The 24855-nt window shown below is 38.9% G+C and overlaps 1 protein-coding gene across 5 annotated transcripts in view; it reads left to right on the top strand.

Annotated features, from left to right (window-relative positions):
- plx (PTB_TBC1D1_like and TBC domain-containing protein plx) overlaps positions 1-24855 on the top strand; it is a 48170-nt gene that overhangs the window by 3960 nt on the left and 19355 nt on the right. Inside the window, exons 1-2 of one of the 5 annotated variants that reach the window (XM_033467408.2) lie at positions 21526-22046; positions 22878-23252. The exons of 2 other annotated variants lie outside the window; for them this stretch is intronic. In XM_033467408.2, the coding sequence (XP_033323299.1) occupies positions 23166-23252 (87 nt within the window). In that variant the 5' untranslated portion in view covers positions 21526-22046; positions 22878-23165. Of the gene's footprint in view, positions 1-21525; positions 22047-22079; positions 22452-22877; positions 23253-24855 lie in introns of those variants that run through there. 2 more of the 5 variants (XM_033467409.2, XM_033467410.2) reach the window with 2 other exon arrangements.

The following is a 24855-nucleotide window of genomic DNA, read 5'->3' on the forward strand; positions in this document are numbered from 1 at the left end:
GGTAAAAAGTAAAACTCGCACATTTTCCCGTTATATTCGTGTTTGAATTATAATTTTCTGTGTGTAATTTTCTAAAATATAAATTTTTGAAATCGGATGATTCTTTCCGGGGAACCCTGTATATTGAATGACTTTGATATTGTGGGAATGTTTGGTGTTGATATTCGGTACTTAACGCGTTAAATAGAAGGGAACTTAATTGTCTCGTAATTGAGCAGTGCCCACGGCTTCTCGCAGTGCATATCGAGTTCAATCTTCGGATTTATAATTGAAAAAATGCTCCGTCTCGCGACGAAGTCGAGAGATCAGTGTAGTTGTTAGCATTTAGTCGAGCATGCTTCCTTTCTCGGCGGTCGCATCTGTATTGTGCGTACCAGAATTTGCATTTTTGTGCGCCGTGGTAGCCCGTTGCTGGGAATGCACGGTGTTATGCCTGCACGCCTACATGCCATGCCAGATAAGACGTCGACATGTGCAACGAACATTGTCGGAAAGTGGGACACTCCTGGTTGACCATGAATTTCTTGTTAAGCCTCGCGAATTTATGCTCGCGCATGGTATCGCGTTGCGGGGAATCTAGATGGAACTAATCTGAGATTAATCGGAAGCGACTTGCCATACCATCCGGCCGCCATTTTCACGCCGTTCCGACGTTTGCGTGGCCTCGGAAAACACTGCATTTATATTTACGATAGTTGTAGTTATTAATATACAATTAGTGGCTATTACGGTAGTATGGTTATTATCATGTATTCTTTCACACTTTTTGTAAAGAGTGCACTCGGTAAAAAAAGTTGAACACCACCGAAAATTTGAAATAATGCATTTTTTAAATTAAACTTTCTAAGATATCAGCTTTACATTAAATTTATGGCGAGATGTCGTAAGCATTCTTATCAGTGTTTCTCAGACTTTCTTGAACTGGTAAAAATAAGTATGAAAAGTGATAAAATAAATTAAGTAAAGACTTAAAAATGTATTTGCAGCTCATTTGACAGTAATTGTTGGCTCGGGCGGTTAAGAGTCCGTTTGCGGCACTTGACTCTTTCTTTTCTTTTTTTTAATCACACGATTCGTCATTGTTCTCATTATGTAATCGCAGTGGCGATAATTAAAAAAAGATTTTCAAGATTCAGATTTTTTTTCTTTTTTTCGAAATATCTCCTAACCGAGAGACGAGGCGAAAGCAGTTGAGAGCCGCTGCGCCTAAGTAAATCCAAAGATCGATGGACGCTGTCCAATTGTTCGACACAGATCGATACGCATCGATGCATCGGCGAAACTCAATTCCGTGACGAAATTGGATCGTCGCGTTGATTGTTCGTTGTGCAAAGTTATCGAGACTTTGTCGCGTGTATTGCGTGTCTACGAAACCACTGCTCCCGCGTCACATTCGGATTCCTTGAACACGCTTATGCTCGTTTTTGCGAGCGTATCGCTGTCAGATGGGCGGCGAATCCGTTCGATCGCTCTTAAGTGGCCGACTCCTCGAGCTTGAAACCTGTCCGCGAAAAAATCGATTTTCATTCTTAGGTCCTTTGTCCTCGACCAACCACCCGCATCGCGAGTGCTGGAGTGGTCTCGAAATACTTTGGTCAATGCACTCTTCGAGACTTCAAATTTACAGACTACAGCGAGAATTTATAATATTTCATAAATTCTTGATTAGTCTATAAATATTGCAATTCAACAGGTTGCATTCGTTTCCTAATAAAGAAATCGTTCTTAGATAATTCCTTGGTCGACAACGTTGTACAAAATTTTAGTAAAAAATAGTGGATACTCAAAAATTGAAAATAAAATCGATGATAGTAATTGCTAGAGAATTATGCTAATTATTATGGTAACTGGAAAATATATACTGTTTTCCGCTTGTACAATTAATTTAACAATTAAGTTGTGAGTGATTAGTAAGACTGTGGGTCTCTGTACAAAATAAAAATTGTCTTTGTTAATTGTAAAAAGTATAAATTGGAGGAAAATCACTTACCTATTTCAATAATTGTAATAAATTGAACATAATTCAACAATGTCCTTAAATTTATCTGATGGCTTCACGATTTTATATTTGACCTATTAATTTATGTCACGAATATACATGAAATCCGCAGTCTAACGATTCTACCTAATAATTCGGATTAATCTACAAAAATATAGTATACTAGAATTGTCGCGAAATATTCCTGTCTGTCTGATCAAGAATGCCAGATCGTTTCGAATAATCAGTATCGCGGGAACCCGTAGGCTCTCCCCCGAGAAGGGCGCGACAGAAAAACAAGGCAGGACGAGGATATTTTCTCAAAGGCAAAGGAGCAGCACGTAGCTGCACGTAATCTCGCGTGACATATTTTAATCGCCATAAGTTACGCCTCGGGTGGTTATGCAGGAGCCCGAGGATAAATTGCGCGGGCCTGGCTCCTCGCTCTTGTGTAGCTCGTAAAAAAATATTTAATAAAACCGGAACGCGAAAGCATGCCGGCATTAATCCGCCAAAAAACGGGCGAAAATGCCGCGAAATTGGTTGCGACGTTCCACGGCGAGTCTTTTCCTTTAAATTTTAAAAAGTGCATGGCACGAAGGCCGCTGAAAATATTGGGCAGACCAAAGCGAAGGGGGTGCGAAAAGTGCTTCCCTTAAGCTGATGAGCTATTTTCGCTCGAAAATATCAGCCCTCCGCAGAAATAAAAGCTAGATACAAGACCTTCGTTGCAACATCGATTATTCGATTCGAACGTAAAAGAAATTGCTGTAATTTACAGCCGTTACGCTTGAAGCTACTTTAACTGGATCTAAGCTATTTTAACGCTAGATCGTTAAAAGTGACTAGCATGTATTGCTTTGTAAGAGAGACAAGATTGAATTTATTCAAACAAATGCTCTGTCCAGAATCAATTTCTTTTTTGTCAGAAAAATTTCGTATTAGTCTTCAGAAAAATGTCTTATTTACCAGAATAAATTTCTTCTTGATCAGACAAATGTTCTGATCTGTCAGAAAAAATGTCTTACTTACCAGAATAAATTTCTCGTTTGTCGTTAAAATGTCGTAACTGTCAGAAAAATTTCTCTTCGCGGTCAAAAAAAAATTCTTTGTGAGAGAAATTGTTTGATCTCTCGTTGGCGTTGCAGTTTCCTGCATTTCACCGCGGGAGTGAGTCAACGCGTTCATTCTCGGTGTTCTGAGAAATCGTTTGTCACCGATGCGTTGCCAAAATGTTCCACGTGCGATCCACCGAGACACGGTTGCTCTTTCGAGCGGTGAAGTTTCCCTCGTATCGACATCCATTGCACACGTGCACCGGTTACATAACACGCACGATGCACCCACCTACGCGGCTACGTGATTCTATTCTCGGCCGCGGGGATGCGTTTCGTTGTCGAAAACCTGATCGACGGCCGACAAGTAAACCGACCGAACAATATTTATTCCAGCCTGAAACGTGGTCAATCGATCTCTTTTTCTCTCTTCTCTTTCTCTCTCTCTCTTTCTCCTTCTCTCTCTCTCTCTAACTCGGGTTTTCGTCCTGCGCCGGATGCTACCACGCTAGAACGAGTTAATTGGTCCGAGAATCCGTTCGTTATAGCACCTGATCGTTGTAGCATATGTTCGGACACGTGTGCTCGAGGATTTTCTGTTCCAAAGGCTGACGCTGGAGAAGGGTTGTCTCTAATCCACTGGAAGCGTGTAAATGTTATAGCCGCGAAAAATTGATCCGTTCGAATTTTACTCCCCTAGTGAGCGAATTTATATGTGCAGTGGACCGCAAAGGAGTCAATCGACTTCATTCAATTTTTTATTATTATTATTATAATTATAAGTTCATTTATTTTAGCCTGGTTGCACTAACTGTGAGGTCATTAACGATTACATGGTTTACAATTTTACTACTATTGGTTAATTTGATTGGTCTAAAATTAGGGGTAATACCAATTGAGTAAAAGCAATGTTATTAAGATAGCAGTGTGAATTTATTTATTGTAATTTAGTGTAGTTCGCTAATTGTATAGGTTAATTAGTTTAAAATTTACATTAATTTTGTGAATTGTATTCATGATTACATGACACGAAGATTTATATTCTAGATTATAATTAAAATTTATATATGTATATCGACATAAGTGACTATAATAGAAAACTATAACGAGTCGTATAGATTTATGGATTTAAAGGAGAGCAGGACGCTCGCTATATGTTGTCATCGTTTAGGTACGGCTCGAGGACCCACTTAACAGAGAATCTGATTCGTTCCAGGGAAAACATCGCGTTCAATTGAAGCTGAAAGTTTTCTGTGATATCATGCTCACATTCTCTCTAAAGATTTTATTAAAATTGACAAAAGTAGCTTAAGGTACACGATTCAAGACTATCGATCAAAATGGTCAAAGCAAGTTAAAGAATCTCACTATACAGAAAGTCTACTGTACGGAATCCTGCGGTCACCGAGAATCCCAAGCTGCCATTAGAGGATGTAAGACTTCAAATCAATTGCTTGGAATTATTGAGTGGCCAATGAAATTAAATCGAATAAACTTCGTCTTCGAGTGCTTTGTCTTAAGAACATTTAGTTGCTAAGGTGCGCTCGAGAAACGATCCACATTGCCTCAGAATCCCTTGTCGTAATTATCATTCGAATAAAATTATATTCGTCACTATGTATCCGAATTAAATTTTCTTCGAATAAGAATTACTTCGGATAGGAATTCATTGATTTATTTATTACACGAGAATATAGAAATATTTACAGTCTGTTTACCATTTCAAAAATCTATTTTCTCGCAAGCCCTGGTTCTCTGTAATTCTCTGGAAGCTCCTCGACGTATATAAATTTATCTGATGGCAAGTATTTATAGGTTTATTGTTAGTGAATGAACGGAATTGTTGATCTCGTCCAGGATACAGCGCGCGAAGACACACGATCTCGGCTCGTTCCAATCTGAAAACCGACGGACGACATTTGTTCCATAACTCGAAGGACATTTCTCGGGAACGCACGTCTGCCCGGTCAATTGTACAGTTGACTCTTGGCCCTTGGTGTATTCTGTGCGACGCACGCCGTGCCGAGCGAAGAGGAGCTTAGTCTAATAAAGAGGAGGAGGCAGTCGGAATTACCGATTACGTGGCCGTGCGGCCGCGTCCTCGGGATCGTTGTATTTCGAGATCGCGTTCAATCGAACTTCCGTTACCCAGAACACCGCGTTTTACGCGCTCGAACCCGGCTGCTTTTGTACTCGAAGACGCTTATAGTGCGGAGAGCCTTGAAGTCGACTTTGAAACACCTGTATAAACTGTCGTGTTGCTGGTGAAGTGCGATACACCGCCTCAGCACTTTGAAGAATCCCTTTAAACCAGGGACATTCATTTAACCCGATGAACTTTCAAGTTTCTGTTGTTTTTTTTATTGTACGTCGTTATTTTTGGCGGTGGATCTTCGTTTAGGCAAAACTAAAATTGCCTGCGCTAGTTAGGAGCCATTTTAGTAATTCGGTTGTGTCTGTTATAAAGTCTTGTTATTTGTAACGTTTATTTCGTTACATATTCGGTGTATTTCATTTGTATGATCTAAAAGGGTTACTATTATTATTATCGTTATTAGACATATACAGTAAATGCTCCCTAATTGACGCTCTGCTTGTACACAAAAATGGACAATTTGGGAAGAGGAGATACGATTATTCGAGCTTTGCGGCTCGCTTTTGTAGTCACCGTCAGTAACTATAAAAAAGAGCCGCAAGGCTGGAATAATTGTACCTCCTCTTCCCAAATTGTCCATTGCCAATTTATTGCACTGCTCAGAAAAATTATAGCATAGCAAAACTTTCGATAAAAATTGGCCAAGTTTGACCGACAACAACTCCGCGAAAAATCATCGTAGCATAACGACGTTTCTTTTTATTTAAAGCTTGAAAGCTTTACTTTCAGATGCTGTTTTTCGATTTTATGTTCGACAGACGCCTCGTAACATCATTCGAAACATTTGGAAACGCCAATACCGACAGTTACTTTAAAGTGTTGTAACTTTGTGAGAAAAAATCGAAGCCTTGTTTCTTTTCTTTTCATATAAATAGGAAAGTATCGAATTTCATTCGGCTGCAAACCGTATTTTCGAAAAAAATTTTGCAGAGTTCGTGCATTTCATCAAACTTGACAATTTTCAGTATAAAAAACTCGTCTCACTGGTCTCACATTTAAAGAGTTACAATAGTGAAGGTGCATCAAACTTAATATCGAGAAACGTCATCTTAAAGCAAATGTTTCAAGTTTTAATTTGAAAAAAGAATCATCATTTTACGAGGATTTTTCGCGGAGTTATCGCTAGTCGAAGTTGGCCAATTTTTCTCCTAAACTTCTTTAAGCTGTAATTTTTTTTTCTAACTATTTCTTCAATTTGAATTTTTATACAATCACCTGTTCCCTTATCAGCGGTTTCTAACAACCTCGCAAAACTTGCTAGACCGTAGTTTTTGCACGTTTTCAACTGATGAGCAAAACAGAACTACGTGGCCGTAACGACGATATCTTCTTTCTCTTCATTTCCCTTTCTTTTCTGTTTTATTTCTGTTTTCTCTTTTTTTCTGTTTTCTCTTTTCTCTCGTTTTTTTTTTCTTTTTCGAGTTAGAACTCGTCCCCGCGTGTTATCGTACGTCGGTCCACTCGAGTGCACGCCATTAGAAGAAGACAGCACTCGACGGTACTTGGTCGGCTTTCGAACGAGGACGCGGGAAAAGAAGAGGGTTCCCTGGCGGAGAAACCGAGCTGCGGGCTCTAGGAGCCGCGATAAGCAGATCTAGGGAGAAGAAAACAACTGGGACGAGCTGGAAACTACTGGCTCGGATGCTAGTTTTATCATAGTAACGCGGATCGTGTCAACACGATTCTGCGTCAATTAGTCCGATCTACCAGTGTGATTCGATGTTGAAAATGATAGCAAAATAATTTTTATTCAGTTTCATTTTCTGGAAATGGGTGCATTTAATTAGGATTTGATTATTATGTTATTTGGAACCCAGAGACAAGTTTTGAAAGTGACAGCCAAATAATTTTTACTCAATTTTATTTTCCGGAAATAAGCGTATTTAATTGGGATTTAATTTTTATGTAATTTGGAACCTAGAGTTAATATTTGATTATTAACATTTTTCGGATGCGGATTTTTGTAAGTTCTGCGAACATTTTTGTTAGAAAATTCGAGCATTGCGTCGTTAACTGAAATAATCGAAGAATTCAGAAGTATATGACGATTATTTGTTATGCACATAATTCAATTACAAGCTTGCAATTTATGGTCCTGAAACCGTCAGTACGTCGACATTCGTCTTCAAAGGATTAATATTGCATTTAGGATCAAACGAGATCACAGAAAACAATGCTCATTTCATTCCGGTTTCTGTGTATCAGTCGATGTAATGAAGATTTAATTGTTCTTTAATTTAATTGTAATGTAATTGTAAATTATTTGTTTACAATTAACTTGAAATCCATTTCTGTTTAATCGCAGTTTACGTAAGTCTGTCGATCAGTGCATTTTATGTGCATTTAATTAGCGAGATTTTCATATTGTATTTAATCAGACGAAATTGTAGAAAGCAATTTTTTGTTTAATTTTAGGTATCTTCTGCAGCTCAGTGAAGTTAATGAGAATTTAATTAATATTGATAATAATTGTTAAATTGTTTGAAACTTGAAAATACTCTTTATTTCATTACATTACGTGGATATAATTAGCGAGACTTTCATGTCATATTTTGGAATCATATTTAATTGAATTCCAGTTCCCTATAGAATTCTCTAGACATTCATACTGTATCTACGATCGCACAAAATCACAGTGAACAATCTTAATTTAATACCGGAATGAAATCCTCTTGTTTGCATAGCCATCAAGCAATTTTACGATTATTGGACCGCGGATCTGTTTGCATTTACGGCACCTGCGGACCCACGCAACACTAGAATGTGTCTGTAGAAAATTGCAGCCGCTGGAAATTCATTAAATTTTCCGCGGTCTATCTCTCGATAAAAGCAACGCGAAAATGTAAATTCGCTTGCTTCGTTCTGTTTGTTTATGACAATCAGATTTGTATCGCGGATCGGGTAGCTGGTCGCATTTAAACGCAACGAAAGAAAAGTATTCTGGCGAGAAGTAACGAAGGCTCGCGGATGAGACTGTGAGAAGTGTAAATTCTTCGTTATGGTTCAGCGCGCGGAAAATATGGCGAGCTCCGCAGAAGGGGGTTAATTAGCGTACAAGGGACTGGCAATGTTCCGCGAAATAAGAAAACACGGTGTGCTCTTTAGTTCGTGTCCGCAGGCCGGGAAATTTAATGATGGCCATGATTACCATAAACTCTGTGGATTTACATGGGATCCCACGGTTCCGACTCTAAATTGAACAAATGTGTTGCCTCGGTTAACACGAGTCTTCGGAAAATTATTCAATTATCCCCCTTTTAAAGGACTACTGTGTGGATCTATAAATTAATTAATTTATTACCCGTCAGAAGGGCGAATGTTGACTCCGCTGTGCTCCAGGGACTTTCTCGACCCTCTCTTTGACCGCAATGGGTCTGTATTATATTTTATAATTCGTTTCAGCTAATATTTTCGATGATATTTAGAAGGTTTATTATACAATTTTCAATCGAGTGTAATAAATTTTGGCTGACAAAACAATTATCTTTAATCGTTCAATTAATTCACACTAACAAAATAATGTTCTTGGCAATGGTTTCTCTCAGAAGATATTTAAGAAATAAGAACTATACCGTGTCTCTGGTTGTATTTGCAATAAAAAGGGTTAAATGAAATACAAAAGAATTAGAACATCGAAAGGACATAGACTGACAGAATAATTTTCTCGATAATGATATTTTTCAGAAAATATCTAAACAACAACTGGACAGTGTCTCTCGATGTATCTATACAAATTAGAGATTAATGAAATGCTGAACAATTGGAGCTTCAAAAGGATTCGATCTGAACACTAAACCTACGATGTTGATCGTTCACAATTTCTTATAAAATTGTCGAAATTATAAACTCTTCGATAAGAAATAATTGAATGAATGTCTCCATGTAATCGCATATTATAATAAATATAGCGAAGGGTCTAAATAAATTCAGTTTCGTCATTTTAATAAAACAACACATATCAGACACGTTTAGTACTCTGTACGTATCCTCCCAATGTTTAGTTACTGTGTGGTCGCATAAAGATCCGCAGCCTAATCACCCACGTTCCAAAGTTCCCTCGTTTAAAGGAAAATCGTCGGGAGACTTGAGAAGCGTCGGATCACCGCGACAGCCGATAAATCACTCGAACTTAGCATATTAAAAGCCGAGGTAAAGATCGCGACGGGGTCAGAGCCGAGTGGGATAAGGTTGTCATTTTTCCGGCAGAAAAACCGGCGGAAAAAGCGTGATCGTCGCAACCGGTCCCCTGTGGTTGGCATGATCAATCTGAATCCGCATAAACAATCCTTCGAGGCTCGATAATTGCGCATGGATTACCCAACGCGGCGTCGTTAGGGAGGGAAAAAAGGCTGTGTCGGCCCGTAAAGGAAGATCTCGTTCGCTGTTTAAACGGGGTTAAAGTGATGTAACGCGAGCCCGTTCGAACGGGCGCGAGAGACGAGACGAAACGAGACGAGAAGAGACAAGAGCAGCTTAGGTGGAAATAAAGCGTCAGGTAAATAATGGTCGGTCTCTTTCGCTCCTGCGGCGGCCCTTATCAATAGAGCGCGATTATTGCATTATTTAAGACTCCGTTGCTGTGCCGGCTCGTTGAAGCAGAATGGACCTCTTTCTCGGCGAGATTATCAGCCGATGTCCTTGACTGATGCATCCTCGAGTACGCGGGATCCTCGTGCCGAAGATACCGCGGCAACAGTTTAATCACGTTCCCTTCATCGATTTTATGGTACGTGACGACGATAACCGATCCACGGAGTACTTTCCTCGATCCAGACGAATGCCTTAGTCCTGCGCCGAGCCAGAATGCACTTGTCGAATGGCCCGTCAAACGTGCCGACCACGGAGGAATTTCAACACTTCGACGACCGTTGTCACGTACACAGTGCAGCAAATTGACCAAGTTGTGGAGAAATCAAAGAAATTTTTATGGAAATCGGATATTGCGAAGACTCCTCTTTAAATCGAATTAAGCGAAGTTGTGGCAAAATCGAAGAGATTTTAATTGAAATCAGATAAAGATATGATGTTTGTTTTACGTTAAAATTAATACGTTTCAATTACAATTTCCTTCGGAATTGATTCGTGCATATTTTTTCAGGTGGAAAAATGGATTTCTAGAATATTGTGAACATTTTTCCTTTAATTTAGTAGCAACTTCTTCTCAAATCATCTAAAAATTCTGTTTCAATTGTTTACTATATTTTTGAGTACAGAAATGGTACATCATTGTTTTCCTATAATCTGTAACTAAAGAATCCTGTCAACATGTTTGTAAAAATATTTCATATAATACTTTCTGTAACAAAAAATATCCAATAAAAATTGTCTGTCAATTGATTCTTTCATTTCTGGATACAAAAATGGCACATAATTGTCCTCGTACAGTTTGCAGCTAAAGAATCGTGTCTACATTATTCTACAAGTACGTTCTGCAATACTTTATTTCGACAGAGTCCACTAAAACCACTGTTTCAATTGCTTGAAATCTTTTGTTCGGTTTGCCAACCAATTAGTGATCGGGAAAAGTGCATTGATTCTGTTGCAAGTGGATAAAAACCATAGTTTCCAATTCGTCGCTCCAAAAAGTATAAAAATTGTTCTCGCAGCTCAATGAAGTCTTCTCTGCGAAAACAAGAGACGATTAAGGAGTAGGGTTTTCAATCGATCGATGTCTTTTCATTGGTCTTATTGGTGGACGGGAATGTCTGTCCGATCGCGCAGCGATAGGAAGTCTAATCGGAAGAAAAAAGAACAAGATCTCGGCTGATGCAATTATCAGGATTGCGCAATCACAATAGGGAATCGGAATGAAAGGACCTTTCATGGTTCATTGGCACGCGCCGGTGTTCTTATTGCATTCCATGGCGGAGTCCGGATATTGTTACTGCGGTCGCGAGATACTAAACTGTTCTACCCCGGCGATGGTAAAGCTTATAGAATCCGGTACCTGATACTGTTACGTTTTTCTTGCGTTTCCTTCGCCACCGCGTTGATCGCGTGCAGCCATTTAAATCCTCTCGGTATATTTACCACTATCCTCGAAATCCTTCTCAACAAGCCACTTACAGCTAAACTGCGCCAAACCGACATCCTAACTATACAAATTGCCTTAGGCCTCTACGTTTGATTTTAAATTTCGCTTTGGTAACTTTGTGAACGATCTAATCGAAAATTTGATCCATTTTACGAGTAATTAATTGGCAATATCACGAGTCAGCGATATAAACGAAACCTAAGCGAAATAAAATATTGTATGTCGATCTTGAGGAACAGAAAACTGTGTTTCCTCTTGTAATAGTTTCATTGGATCAGAACTAATAGAAGAATTTAATTGAATTTATAAGGAGTCTTCATTTTATAATGTTACTTCTAAATTTCGCGCCATTTAAATTTTTTATGCTCGATTGCCATATATGTATTATTCGACATTTGACAAGTACATAGTTGCCAAATTATTATTAGGAAGATAGAACTTTAAATGCCTTTTTCTTTAAACTTCATTATTTAGGCATGTCTTAGTATTGAATTGCAATAAATTATTTTTCTCGCAAACTAGATGAACAAGATTGGAACATATGCGTTCGAAATCAATTTCCGCTCGAGATTCCTTATGCAAACGCTTGCGATGTCTCAAACGGATTCGTGGCCGATCGGGACGGTGTTAATGAAAAATAACAGATTGTCGGTTCGGGAACCGGTTCACGGGATTGCATCAACGTTCGCATCGCCCGACGCAAGAGCGATTTTCATTCTGGATAATCGCAAGCGGCAATTATCGGCCGTACACCGTTGCACTTGCACCAAGATCATCCTCCTCCACCTCCTCTTCTGGCCGCATCGATGCGACGGAGACGTTTTTCACGGCCAACTGGGCCGCTCGTTAAACTCCAATTAAGTGGCTCCACCGAGGCGAGAGATCATTTCCTGGATTGCCCTTTGCGAAAACTCGTCCAGACCTTTAGATCACCACCTTGCTCCTTGAAAATCCTCGTTTAGGAATATTCGAGACTGGTTCATTGAAAATTCCGGATACTATCGAAACCGATTCTTGTAACCGGAAACGATGTCCTGTAACTGCACGATCTTTGACGAAATTATTGAAGCGATTCAGCCGTTGGAAATGACTTCTAACAAAACTCAATAGTAAGTTGATTTCACTTCACACTTTTGTATTAGGACCAAATTATATTATTTATTTTAATTAACAAGCAATTCTAAATTTAACACATAGCTATATGTATATATATTTTTCTAATATTATCACTGGATTGCAGATTTTATGCATTTATGAGAAAAATGTACAAAATAGTAATAATATTAAAGGAATTTTTAAATGCCGGTCTTTCAATTTGTTAAAAACGATTAAAAAAATAACGAACTTGCTATTTAGTTTCTATATCTTGCAAATGTAGAAACATATTTCTTCCATTGACTGAAAGATGTTTGGCGATTTAATTTAAGTAGGAATATTATTAATCCTTTGCACTTGGAACAGATTTTGCAATCATTGAGATTTCGTCGTACAGAGCCGAATTGAAAGAAAAATCATTATGCTGCTGGGAAATTTTATAGGAGCTGATAAATAAAAGATTTTGTTTTTCATTATGCATATTACGTGATCACCTTACAATATGAAGAAAAATAATTAAAAAGAGATGCCACTTTAACATAAATACATCGTGTCGTCATAGTTTTGTATCGGCGACATCCGAGTGCAAAAGATTAATTGTATTCATTATATTCATCGCATTCATTCATTTTAGAAACTTCTAGAGCTTACTACAATTACTACAATTTCTCTTCAATTCTTATAAGATTACTGCTCTCCGAACAACTTTCACAATTTTACCAATTTCACAAGTTTCCACAACGCAGAAAGCAAAAGTCCCAGAGAAGCTTCCGCCGCCATCTTGGAAAAGCACCGACTCCAAGAGTTCCTTCGAATGTACTTGTTGCTCCGGAACTTCCATTTCCCTTAAGCAATTACACTGTTATTTGTCACAGAGACACTGTATATCGCGCAGCTCGCAGCTTCTTTTCCGAGTTGCGCATCGCGACGCCGTTTATTTTCGCTGGAAATTGTTTTCCTTTATATTCCCCGGGCTCTGCTTCGAATTCGAAGCCGGCTAAACTGTATCGCGGAGCGAGTGTTGCGCAAACGAGCTCGAAAGCGGCAAGCGCATCGCGGAAATTTCGCCTCGGGCCAGTTGCCGTCAATCCCCCGTGGATTTCGAATCGAACGCCTCTTTGTTACGTAAAAATACGCTGCTCGCCTCTTCCTGGAACATTTACAGTCGCCAGAATCCAGCTCTGCACCGTGATCGACTGAGTGTTTCATCGGTAGATCGCTCTTCTCGAGTGTGTAACACGTGGGTATTCATCCAAAATCGGTGGAAAATGTATGAAATTAAATAACAATAAAATAAAATAAAATAGGAAAACAAAACAAGGAAATAAAATAAAATAGAGGAAAAAGCAATAAATTAAACACAAATAAAATACAATCATTTAATTGAGAAAAAAGAAACTTGGTTGTGCTTTTTTCTCGCAAAGTTTTAAAGCACTTCTCTTCTAATCTCTTGTACAGTTTTGTATTAGATCTATTAATTTTCGCCGAAAATAAAATAAAGTAAAATGATTAATCAATCGTGTAAATCAGAATGCACCGGAATCTATATCCGCCTCGATGTAACCGAAGCAGCTGTTTTATTAGATCGATGCGTCGATAATATCCCGAGGCACTGAAATAGAGGACTGTCCGCGGCTAAAAATATGAGATAAACAGTTCGCGGTCCCAAAGATCTGTGTTTCTGCCAAACTTTACGATCCCGTTGGCGGGCCGGTAATTTACAGGTGTTTGTCGGCGCATTTTGTCGTGCGATTCGTCGTGTTTGCTCGCTGATCTCTGCTTAGATGATCGTCCGATGTAAAATTACTCCGGCGGAGCAGCTTCGGTAAACCTCTTTGCGCCAGCACGTCGACAGTCACTCACATTGATGGTTCTTTTCATTGGCAAATGCGTCTGCGAACCTGGAATTTACATAATTCCGCACGTACGAGCTCTGCTTTTTGCTAGTCTGCCGTCTTACGTTTTTACTTTAACCCCTTGCTCTGTAACAACTTGTCAAACTTCTGATGAAAATCTCACACATGATTTATTGAATACATATAAGATCACTCCTTTCTTCTAACACGAAACGAAATTTAATTCTTCTGGTATTAAAATCTATGAAATGACAGTAAAAGAAGACATTAAAAAAAGAAACAAAACTTGTCTAGATCTCTTAGAGAAATTTTGACACTAGGCTTGCCGGAACCGCAAAAAATGGCGGTTTATCGCGATTGTAAACATAAATTTATGACAAATTTGTTCATTAAATTTGTTAGTTTGCACTGTATTGTTGCTACTATTTATTGCCACTATTTATTGTTAGTATTTATTGTCACTATTTATTGTTACTATTCATTCTCACTGTTTATTGTTATTTATAGTAAAGTAATATAAAATAGTTGGTTTGAGAATCTTTGGGATCGATTTTCGACACTTCCTAATGGAATAACCGAAAGAGTTTCCAATCTTCTTAAATGGAGCTGTTTAGCTGCCATTAGATAATTTGCATTTACTTAGTTTGTATTTACTTAGTTCGCATTTACTTAATTCGTATTTATTTAGTTCGTATTTAATTAATTTTGTATTTAAGTATTTTGTATTTAATATGTTTGCATTTAATTAGTCTGTACTTAAGTAGTCTGTATTTAATTAGTTTGTATTTAATTAGTTCGTGTCTAATTAGTTTCTATTTGTTTAGTTCGTATTTAATTAGTTCGTCGGGAGAAGGTGTTATAGACAAACGCGGATTTCACCGCCACCTCTCGACCGATCAATGTAGATCCAACGCCCACCTGATTCGTCCTTGAAACATTATCTGACGCTGCCTGCGCAAACAGTTCCGGTAGTCCACAAGATCCCTCGCGCACACTTTGACCGTTCGACCGGAGTCTCGCGTTTTACGTCCACCAACTACGGTGTTCTTCCCTTCGCCATCGGTTTCTCAGGCGCGTCGGCCATTTTAATCAGCCGGAGACCTCTTCATCGTTCGACGGTTAATAATAGTCGAGCGAGGACAAACAATCCGCCGAGAGCACGAAAACTCGAAACAATATCGCCGCTGTCAAAACTGGATACAAACAGCGAGATTCACTGATTTTGTTCTCTTGGCACGCAACGCTCGCAGCAACAGTTTTACGACATCTAGTTTCCAAACGAAATCACGAAAATACAGGGATCGATGATTTTCTTCGCGATCCACGGTGGTCTGGAACGAGACAATTCGTGGCCAAAAATTAATTTCTTTACCAGAATTTGATATTATTCGATTAATATGATTATTAATATTATTATTGTTGTTGTTGTTGTTGTTATTTACTTATTTATTTACGGGCTACTAGATCCTTTTAAATCATACGAATGAAATAGGTATAATCTGGAACAAGATGAACGTTTCAGAGATCGTGATTTTACTTCAGATACTGGTGGAATTAATAAAATTGCGGATAAATTTTAATCCGTTAATATTGCCCATACATTTTTCGAATAAAAAATGTCATTCGAGAAATATATCGATTAAATTCTCAGAATATTTCCAATGAAATTTTGTTCGAGGAATTATTCGAAAGATTTACTAAAATAACGTAAAGGAATTTCACAATTTTGTTTTATTTAATGTATTCGATGAATTTATTCGGAATATTGCTCGAATAAAATGTTATTGGAAGAATATATTCGAAATATTTCTCAAATAAAATCTTATTCGCAGACATAATTCGAGTAATGTTCAACTGTGGTTGAGAAATTCACTTTTGGCCAAAAATCACCGCGTTCCAGACCACTGCGCGATCGCGACTTCGCGACGAAGTTGCACGAGCTTTATTTGGAACCGACCTGTGCAACGGAGTTTCCGATGTCTGTGCGATGTTGCAACTCATTGTTAGTAGTGTGGACGGGTCACTCATTTGCCGTTGAAATTCTTCTTGCAAGTTGCCGAGGAGACCTGTTCGGGCTTCGCGATGGCCTCGGGATCGGCTCAGATTATGCAGCTTAGACGATCAATTAGTATCAAGTAGTATCGATCAATTATGCCTGTTGATAAACACTTTTTCCCCATTGAAACAGGCTCTATCCAAATGTATTAGCAGACGTATTAATAGATTCACATTCTATTAGTTTTTTTTTTTTGTTATCGGTTTCGTAATTTTTAAAACGTTTCTGCTATCGAGAAATGATAAATGTAGGGCACAATTTAACGACAATCTATATTTACTGCTGGTCATAATTCACTCCATGTTTACTGTATGTTCGCTTAATTTATGATGATTTATTCTAATTTTTTACAAGTTTTTATAACCGCTCTATAATTATTTTACATTTTCTGTAAGTCATTATTAGGATCAGGATCTTCAAGTGATCCATCATATGATCCATGATCCATCATTGCGAAATTATTATTAAATGGTTTGGTTCATTTAGAGATCATTTCATAAAATACAAAACGCAGAGAAATTGTGTTGCATAGAACAATCTTCACGGTAAAAATAGATCAAAAAATGCTTTCCCAAGTTTGCAAGCAAAAAGAAATTCGTTTAATGAAATAACGCGATAAATATGTGAGAAGGTGTTAAACAGTGAGGAAACGAAAGACTAAATACATCTAATGCGGGAAAAATTTCGGTACACTTACACTTCACACATTTACAAGTGCCATAAATGCACCGGGATCCACGATCTAATAGCAAGCAAATAGAAACTTGTGTAAAGAGAAAGCTAAGGGACGAAATTTCACTAGAATATTCCTCATGGTAGAAACAAATTCAAATAGCTTAAAATATCATAATTATAAGTGAAGGAAAATAACAAAAGCACGAATTGAATATACAGCAAGCTGTTAAACAATACGGAAATACATCCTGGAGCCGACACACCTTCACACTTGTTAACAATGCAATCAACGTGTAAGATTCCAAAGCAGTGTAACGATGCAATTACCCCTTTGCACTAGAACAAGGTGTTAGACTCGTTACGGAAATTATGTAACGCAAGGAACTAGATATACAGGTATGTAGATGCCACATGCTGAAGTAGAAATCAAATTCTACTTTTCTACTGTTATTCATATTTTAAGCATTGTAGCAAATTTTGACAAACGACAAATCTAAATGTTCTTAATCGTCTACGAATTTATTAGTGACAAAGAACTGCCAATTATTCTAACGAAATCGTGGTGCAAAGAATTAAAGTGTAGTTAGCGCAATAATTATGTTACACGCTTCTTTTAAAATTCTGTTGATCTATTGTTAACATTTAAACAAATACAACAACGTTTGACACGCATTAAATATAAATTGTCATTCTCGTCTAGAAATTTATTGGTGACTCAGTAGTGTCAATGAACTGAGCTGTGAGATAAATCGTCGTGCAAAGAGATCAGATACATTTTGCGGAGTAATTATTATTAGACCGTGGATGTTTATGCAAAATAAAAATCGCCTAAGTTGATTGTGGAAAACGTAAGGCAGATGAAAATGTCTTTCTTTCTTTTAACCATTTTAACAAGTTAACAACAACATTAAAATATAAAATATTCTTTAATTAAAGTTAAAATATGAAATATACTTCAATTAAAATATAAAATATACTTTAATTAAAATTAAATTATAGATACAAAAATATTCTCAAATTCTTCCAATGTCATCACAATTTTGTTTATTGGTCTAGTCGGTTTTATTTACGAAGTTAATTTCACAAAATATAAAATTCTACCCTTCTGTTATCAACATTTAAGCATTACAGCAAGGATTTTCCGCCAACAAATATCAATTTTTTGTCTCGTCTAGGAATATATTAATGACAAAGAAGTGGAAATTAACCTAGTGGAAAAGATCGGAATGCAAATGGTTGAAGTGCACTTAGCGCAGTAATTTTTCGCAAGCTCACGACTGACGCTCGGGGGGTTGAAGGGTCGTGGCTGGATCGCGAAAGAAAATCGGTGTATTAGTTGGACAGCAGGGGTCGAGGGCTGTCGGATCGGCCCGAGTACGGCCTCATTTCCCTTGCAGATCGTTGTAAAATGCGGCGAGTGTGCAGGCACGCGAGCTGTCCGCTCGCGGGAATCGCGTGGCGAAAAAGCAAAGGTGTCACGTATGAGCAGACTCTGCACGCGGTGTCGCGGTCTCCTCGTTATCGTGCGACAGAGAGCTGCGATCGGAATTGCCGCGCAGGAATGTTTATAATCGTTCGGCCGGTGCGATTGTTTATTACGCTACGTGACCGAGATATTCGACGGGTTTTATCGTCAGCTTACGGCCGACCACCGGCCGAGCTGCGCGAAATAAACGCTCGAAATTCTCCGATTATACTACGCCCGACAATGCTGAATTAATATTTCGGGAATCGTTCGTTCGTTTGCGAAGAATTCCGCTCTTTACGGCTCTGTTGGACGGTAATTGTGTCCGACGCGTTCGGTTTAATTTCAATTCGATTTTCGCATTGATGCACAGATAATATTGCGCCTGTCGATGCGAAGAATTTCTTTACTTTCGGATACTGATACAGTGGACCCAGAGCTGTACGAAATTACAATTGATATTTACTCAGGGAATTATCATTACAAAGTGATTCAATTACATAATAATAATAATAATAATAATTTATATAAATTATGTTACATTCTATTAAATTGTAATTCATAATTGCAATTAAATTACATTAATTAGAAATTAGGGTGCAACTGGATTGGTGCAACTCTAAATTCTATTCGAATGATATTTCGAATAACATTTGAATAATATGTAACATTTTATAATATATCGAATAAAACTTTATCCAAATAATGTTTTCAACAAATTCCTCGAATAAAATGTTAACCGAACAACGTTTCGAATCAATTCTTCGAAACAAATTTTATCGGAATAACGTTTTAGCTCGCTTCTCTATCGGAACAAAGCTTCGTAGAACGTTTATATTTTACGCTTTCGATCACGAATTTTTCAACTTATTTTTTAGATCGTAATCATTGCGGCACTCTGCGTACTTTACGATCGACTAGGATGACTTCTTAGGATGTTGACTGTGAACGATCATGCAAACTCGCGTTTTCACGGTCGAGAGTTTCGAACATTCCCTACCGTTAGGAATTTTATTACGAAGAAAATACCGTCGAGATCTTTATCGAGGATTATTACAACTTTTTACGAAACTGTACTATAAATGAACAGACGTCCGCAAACGCGGAGATAACAGCCGCTTCCTGACGCATACGATCACCTACAACAGCCGTTGCACAACCATAACGCTGTGTCTCGTATCTGAGTATGCAACGATAAAACCGTGAACAAATGAATCACCTTGTATAAAGATATTTCCGTGGTCAGGAATTTTAAGAGAATATAAAACTCTTAGTCACCCTACTATCATAGCGCCCAGGGGAAGGGGTGGAGTTTATCATTGAATCTGCGGGTCTCACCGTGAACAATCAACCGAGCCTGCAATCTCCGCGAAACCGAAGGAGGAAACAATCGCATAAATCCCTCAAAATTCAATTAGAAAAGTTTCACCGCGATTTATTGTGTGAAAATCAACGCCTATCCATATTTATCGCGGAATACCGCGGCGCAATTACGACACCGTCGTTGATTCTCCCGATGAATAATTTTCGTTGGCCATTGTTTAACAAACTGGCGGCGTTCGTTTCCCAAAACGTTAAACACCGGCCGCCATAAATAATTGAACAACTCTCGGCGTCTGATTGGCTCGGCAGCCTTTGGCCGTCGTCTTTAATTCGTCGTTACGTAGACGCCTGGCGTTAATCGAATTGGATCTCGACGCGAAAATTAATGTTTAAATTATCCGTAATTGTTGCGCGCAGGTGTATAATGTTGTTCGTAATCCAACGACGCATATCTCTATCGTTACGTTGAGTTTACTAATTGGATAGTGTAAAGAACGGCAACGTATTCATTAACTTCTGCAGCTTCGCGCTGAGACAAATATTTGAAGAAACTTTGGTGAAATTCTATATCGTCGCTGCATCGGCTCAGAAAAATGTGTATTCGTATAAATAATTCGAAGTCGATTGATTAGATTGCCGAGGGAAACTTCTTCCCATCGAATGTCCCCTATATCCTTTTCAATGTTTAACCTCCTGTGCGTCTAATGGCGGAAGGATAATTATGTTTACAATCCCCTGCGGATCTCCCTGTTTGTCTTCTCGATGACGAACGAGCTGAAAGAAATTAATATCGATGCCGATAGATCGGCACACAGACTTAACGATGCCCGGCCCTCCTACTTAATTTCTTATCATTTACCTCTTAATATACTAAATGACCGACGTCCTGGAAACCTCGAATTTCGATCAGTTTTCGAGCATTATTTTATTATTATTATTCTTATTTTACAGAGAACGATCGAATAAATCTTTAAATTTCAATATACCTTAGAATCAGTATTGGACACCAAATGATTAATATTTTTAATTCGATTAAATGATTGATGACACTTAGACACTTAGTATTTAATAAGTTTAGTGTTACATCTAAACTGTATCTCCTTTTTATTAAAAAATATTAAGAGACATTTCCAATATTTACAGAAAAATCGGTAGGTTTCAGATTCTGTAAAAAAAATTGCACAAAAAACGTAAGATAAGATTTTTTGATTCAGTGCTTCGTTTTCGAGAGAAACGAGTTCGAAAAATTCCCGAGGATGTACCCGCCACTGCGTCTGACCGCGACCCGCCGTACCCGCTCGTCAAGTGCACGTGTACTCGCGATATTCAAACTCAAATATCTCCTAAACTAAGGCCTGTACCAAAAAACTTCTTTGAACGATTTTGGCTCACTTTTGTCGGTAGAATCGGTCTATACCATCCTTCTCGCTATAATACACGGGGTGTCCTGTATGAAAGGTGTCGAACTTGGCCAAACTTCGTATAATACATTGACGAAACTCGGCCGTTAATCCTGGCTCGTCCTGTACATCATTTCGCAACGGAATTTTCGAAAGAGGGGGCACACGTTCCACTTCTGTAGCCGAAGTAGTTTTCTGGCCAAGGTCGACGGAGAAAACAACGGAGCGGGGAGCAATCGCCACGAGGTCGATCCATCGATAACGATACAGAATGTCTGGCGACAGGAGTCGCAGTTCGATAACACTTGGTCCGCCCTTCCACTGCAATTTCGTTGCGAATAATCCGGTCGGACTAGCGTTACCTGGAGCCGCGCGACAGCCAATCAAGAGAGGTCCATTCGACTGGTGAACCGTCGCGACGCGGCACGCTCGTCAGTCGATGTTTGCTCGTCCGTCGGTAAAGGTGCCGAGTCGCGTGGCTTCGCGCCGTTGAAAACAAACCTTGTTTTCCCAGCTGCTCGAAAGCTCGTCGCGTACACACAACGTATCCGCGAGCCGAAGGGAACCGGTTGACGAGTGAGGGTCCCAATTAAATTCCATTCAGTGAAGCAATTTCCACAGTGCGAACGCTATAATCGCGAATCTTGTTCGAGAATTCTGAATATAAATCGTCCAGCTCTGAAATCATTTAGACCTGAAATCGTTTAGGTCTGAAATCATTTAGATTTGAAATTGTTTAGATCTGAGATCGGCAGGTTCTGAAATCGTTTAGATCTAACATCGTCCAGATCTAAAATCATCTAGATCTGAAATCATTTAGATCTCAAATCATTACCGACCGAGCGATCGGTATACGTATAGGGTAAATCGATCGCGTCCCGTTTCTTCGGCGAATTCTGAAGAGATCCGGCTGCTTAGAAGGAATAGGGTCAACTGTTGTGGACAGCCTTGGAGGTAGTCCCAAGTTTGCACTAAAATAAATGATTCCACGGACTGGCCTATCGGGGTGTCGTGACTCCGCGAGAAACTCGCGGAACGATTTCGTCCGCTACTCGCGATGACCTCGTCTGTGAAAGTTAGCCGACGATTTCCGGGTGCTACCCCTATCAGAAAAATGTTTCTTGCCGTGACTGCAGCGAAATTTCTTATATGTGTCAAGTACGGCATACTTTCGTGGATCCGTGAAAGTAGACCGCCGGTTTAGTTTATTTTACCGAGAGTGTTTACAACAATGATTTTTTTTGGTTCGCGACGGACGGAACGCAGCTGTTTCGAAAGTAGACGAGAATATGCGACGAGAGGATGCTAGTTATAGATGGGGATCGACGTTTGTTTATTGTTTACTCGCGGCTCGAAGATGTACGTTGCATTGCTCAGATATTTATCTTGATAGAATGTTGACCGATGTTCGGTGTAATTCGCGCGCAATTTCGCCAAGCGTAATTTCGAGACGCGACGATGTTAGTTTATTTGCATGAATCGGTCAATAAAAATGCGAATTTGCATAATAGTCCGCAGTATACTAATTAGACTGCGGACTTCCCAGGTATTTATAGCGGCCGTAAACACGGGCGGAGGAGAATAAATAGCTTCACGAATTCGAGATTAATCGGATCGCGTTTTCGGAAAAATTCACGATCCAGATATCGTACTTCGCGTTTTTCCATTTTCGACAGAAGGTCGTACGTAAAATACGTTGCGTATTCCCGCGATTCGAGAGCCAGTTATCGAACGCGCGTATCTCCGTAAAAATGCAGGAATTTAACAGTCGCCAATTTTTCCTAGAGATAAACAGAACTTCGAGACCGAAACAAAATAGCGTGAGTGCATTCGGTGCATAGTGACGTTCCGTGAAGCAGAAGAAGGCCCTGGTTGTCGGCGTTCGAGAAGATCGAGGAAAGATCCATCGCGGAGGAAAAGGATCACGGAGACCGGAAGCGGTCGAGGAAGAAGCTCCGTCAGATTAAAATCGGTCGAGCTGCGGAGGCCGTTGGTGAAAAATCGGCGAGATCGCTCGAATTCGAATCTTTTCACCGCCGATGGGAGTGAGAGGGAAACTCGAAGGGCGGAAAAATGATCACCGTGCCGATATCCGCTTCGAGTCCTTACATGAAGGTTACGTCCTACAGCGATGCGAGCGCCATTGGCAAAAAGCCTGCAGTAAGTAGATCGAGAAGTCGTTGGCATTATTTAGCGGTGGGCCACCAGTCACCTCGGGTGTACGTGCACCAAATGCACCATATTTTCGGGTGCATCCTGCACCGGCGGACGCAGCTGTGCTTCTATTATGTACAAACACGATAGAATCCCCGTAGCCATTCAAATTATGGCACATGCTTGAAACGTAATTAAATTACCATCGACTCCTGACAATATTAAAGAAAGATTTTGTATATATATATGGCAAAAGTAGGTAGGCAAAATAGAAGATAGTAAAACGAACATAGATAGAACTAATAATTGTAAATAATTCCTTATAATATTATATAGAGATTTTGTACATTTGTAGCAAAAGTGGATCGACGAAATACCAGACAGTAAAACGAACATAAATTAGATATATAATTATGAATAACCTTAACTATAATATGTTCATTTACGGCAGAAATGATTAGGCAAAATTCAAGATAGTAAATCGAACACAGATAGAATAAATGATAATATTATAGGAAGACCTCGTACATTTATGGCAAAAATGGATGGACAATAGACAAGATTGTAAAACAAATAGAAATGGAACAAGTAATTATAAATAACTATTTACGATATTACAGAGAGATCGTGTGTACAGTTACGGGAAGAATCATAGACAAAAAGCGAGATTGTAAAACGAACATAGAATTAATAATCGTAACTAACTATTAATAATATGTTTTGTACATTTGTGGCAAAATATAAGATAGTAAAATAAACATACATGGAACATATAATTACAAACAACTCCGTACAATATTGTAGACAGATTTCTTAAATTTATAGCAAAAAATCGTAAACAATAAAAAACTCTTAAACCAATATAACTAGAATAAATAATAATAAATATCCCTTTACGATATTATAAAGAAATTTAGCAATTTTATAGCAGAAATAAGTAGATCACACTGGAAATGATAAAGATTCCAGAAATAGAACAAATGATTACAAATAAGCAGAAGATTCTGTTAAAATATCGAAAACATATCTGTCAAAAAACCAAAGAAAATTTTCGTTCATTTTAGCTATACCCGGTACGCATTGTGGACAAACACGTTCGAATGATAATAAATTAATTTCGGAAACAGCGATCGGTGGTCCGATCGCCGCCGGAAGCCGAACAGAACGGTTTCGCCACGCAGTTGATCGATCACGTTTTTATCGGAGCGCGTGCTATATCGATCGCTAGCGATATTTCGGAGCTAGTGTGTGTCCCGTAGTCGCGATCGTCGCCGTCGACCTCCGTTTTTATTATTCATCGTTATCTGCTTATCCGGGATTATTTACTTTCCGTTCGTACGCGCACACGATCGTCTGGAGAGGAAGTTCGCCAGCCTCGGAGATGATTTTTCCTTCGCGGTTCGTTCAGTCTTTGGACGATGCACAGGGTGTCCCCGGAACTGACGTTGCACTCGAAGCGTTACTTTTTGTTATACCTGAAACGAGGTGATTTCCGAGACGGTTCGAAGTAACTTTTTCCTTGGCGAACAGGTTGGTTGCGGTTTCGTTAACGAGTTTTTAACGATAAACACGGACCAATGCGAGAACGAGCACGCCTGATGCACCGTGG

This window comes from Megalopta genalis, chromosome 1, assembly GCF_051020955.1.
Source record: "Megalopta genalis isolate 19385.01 chromosome 1, iyMegGena1_principal, whole genome shotgun sequence".
Lineage (NCBI taxonomy): Eukaryota > Metazoa > Arthropoda > Insecta > Hymenoptera > Halictidae > Megalopta > Megalopta genalis.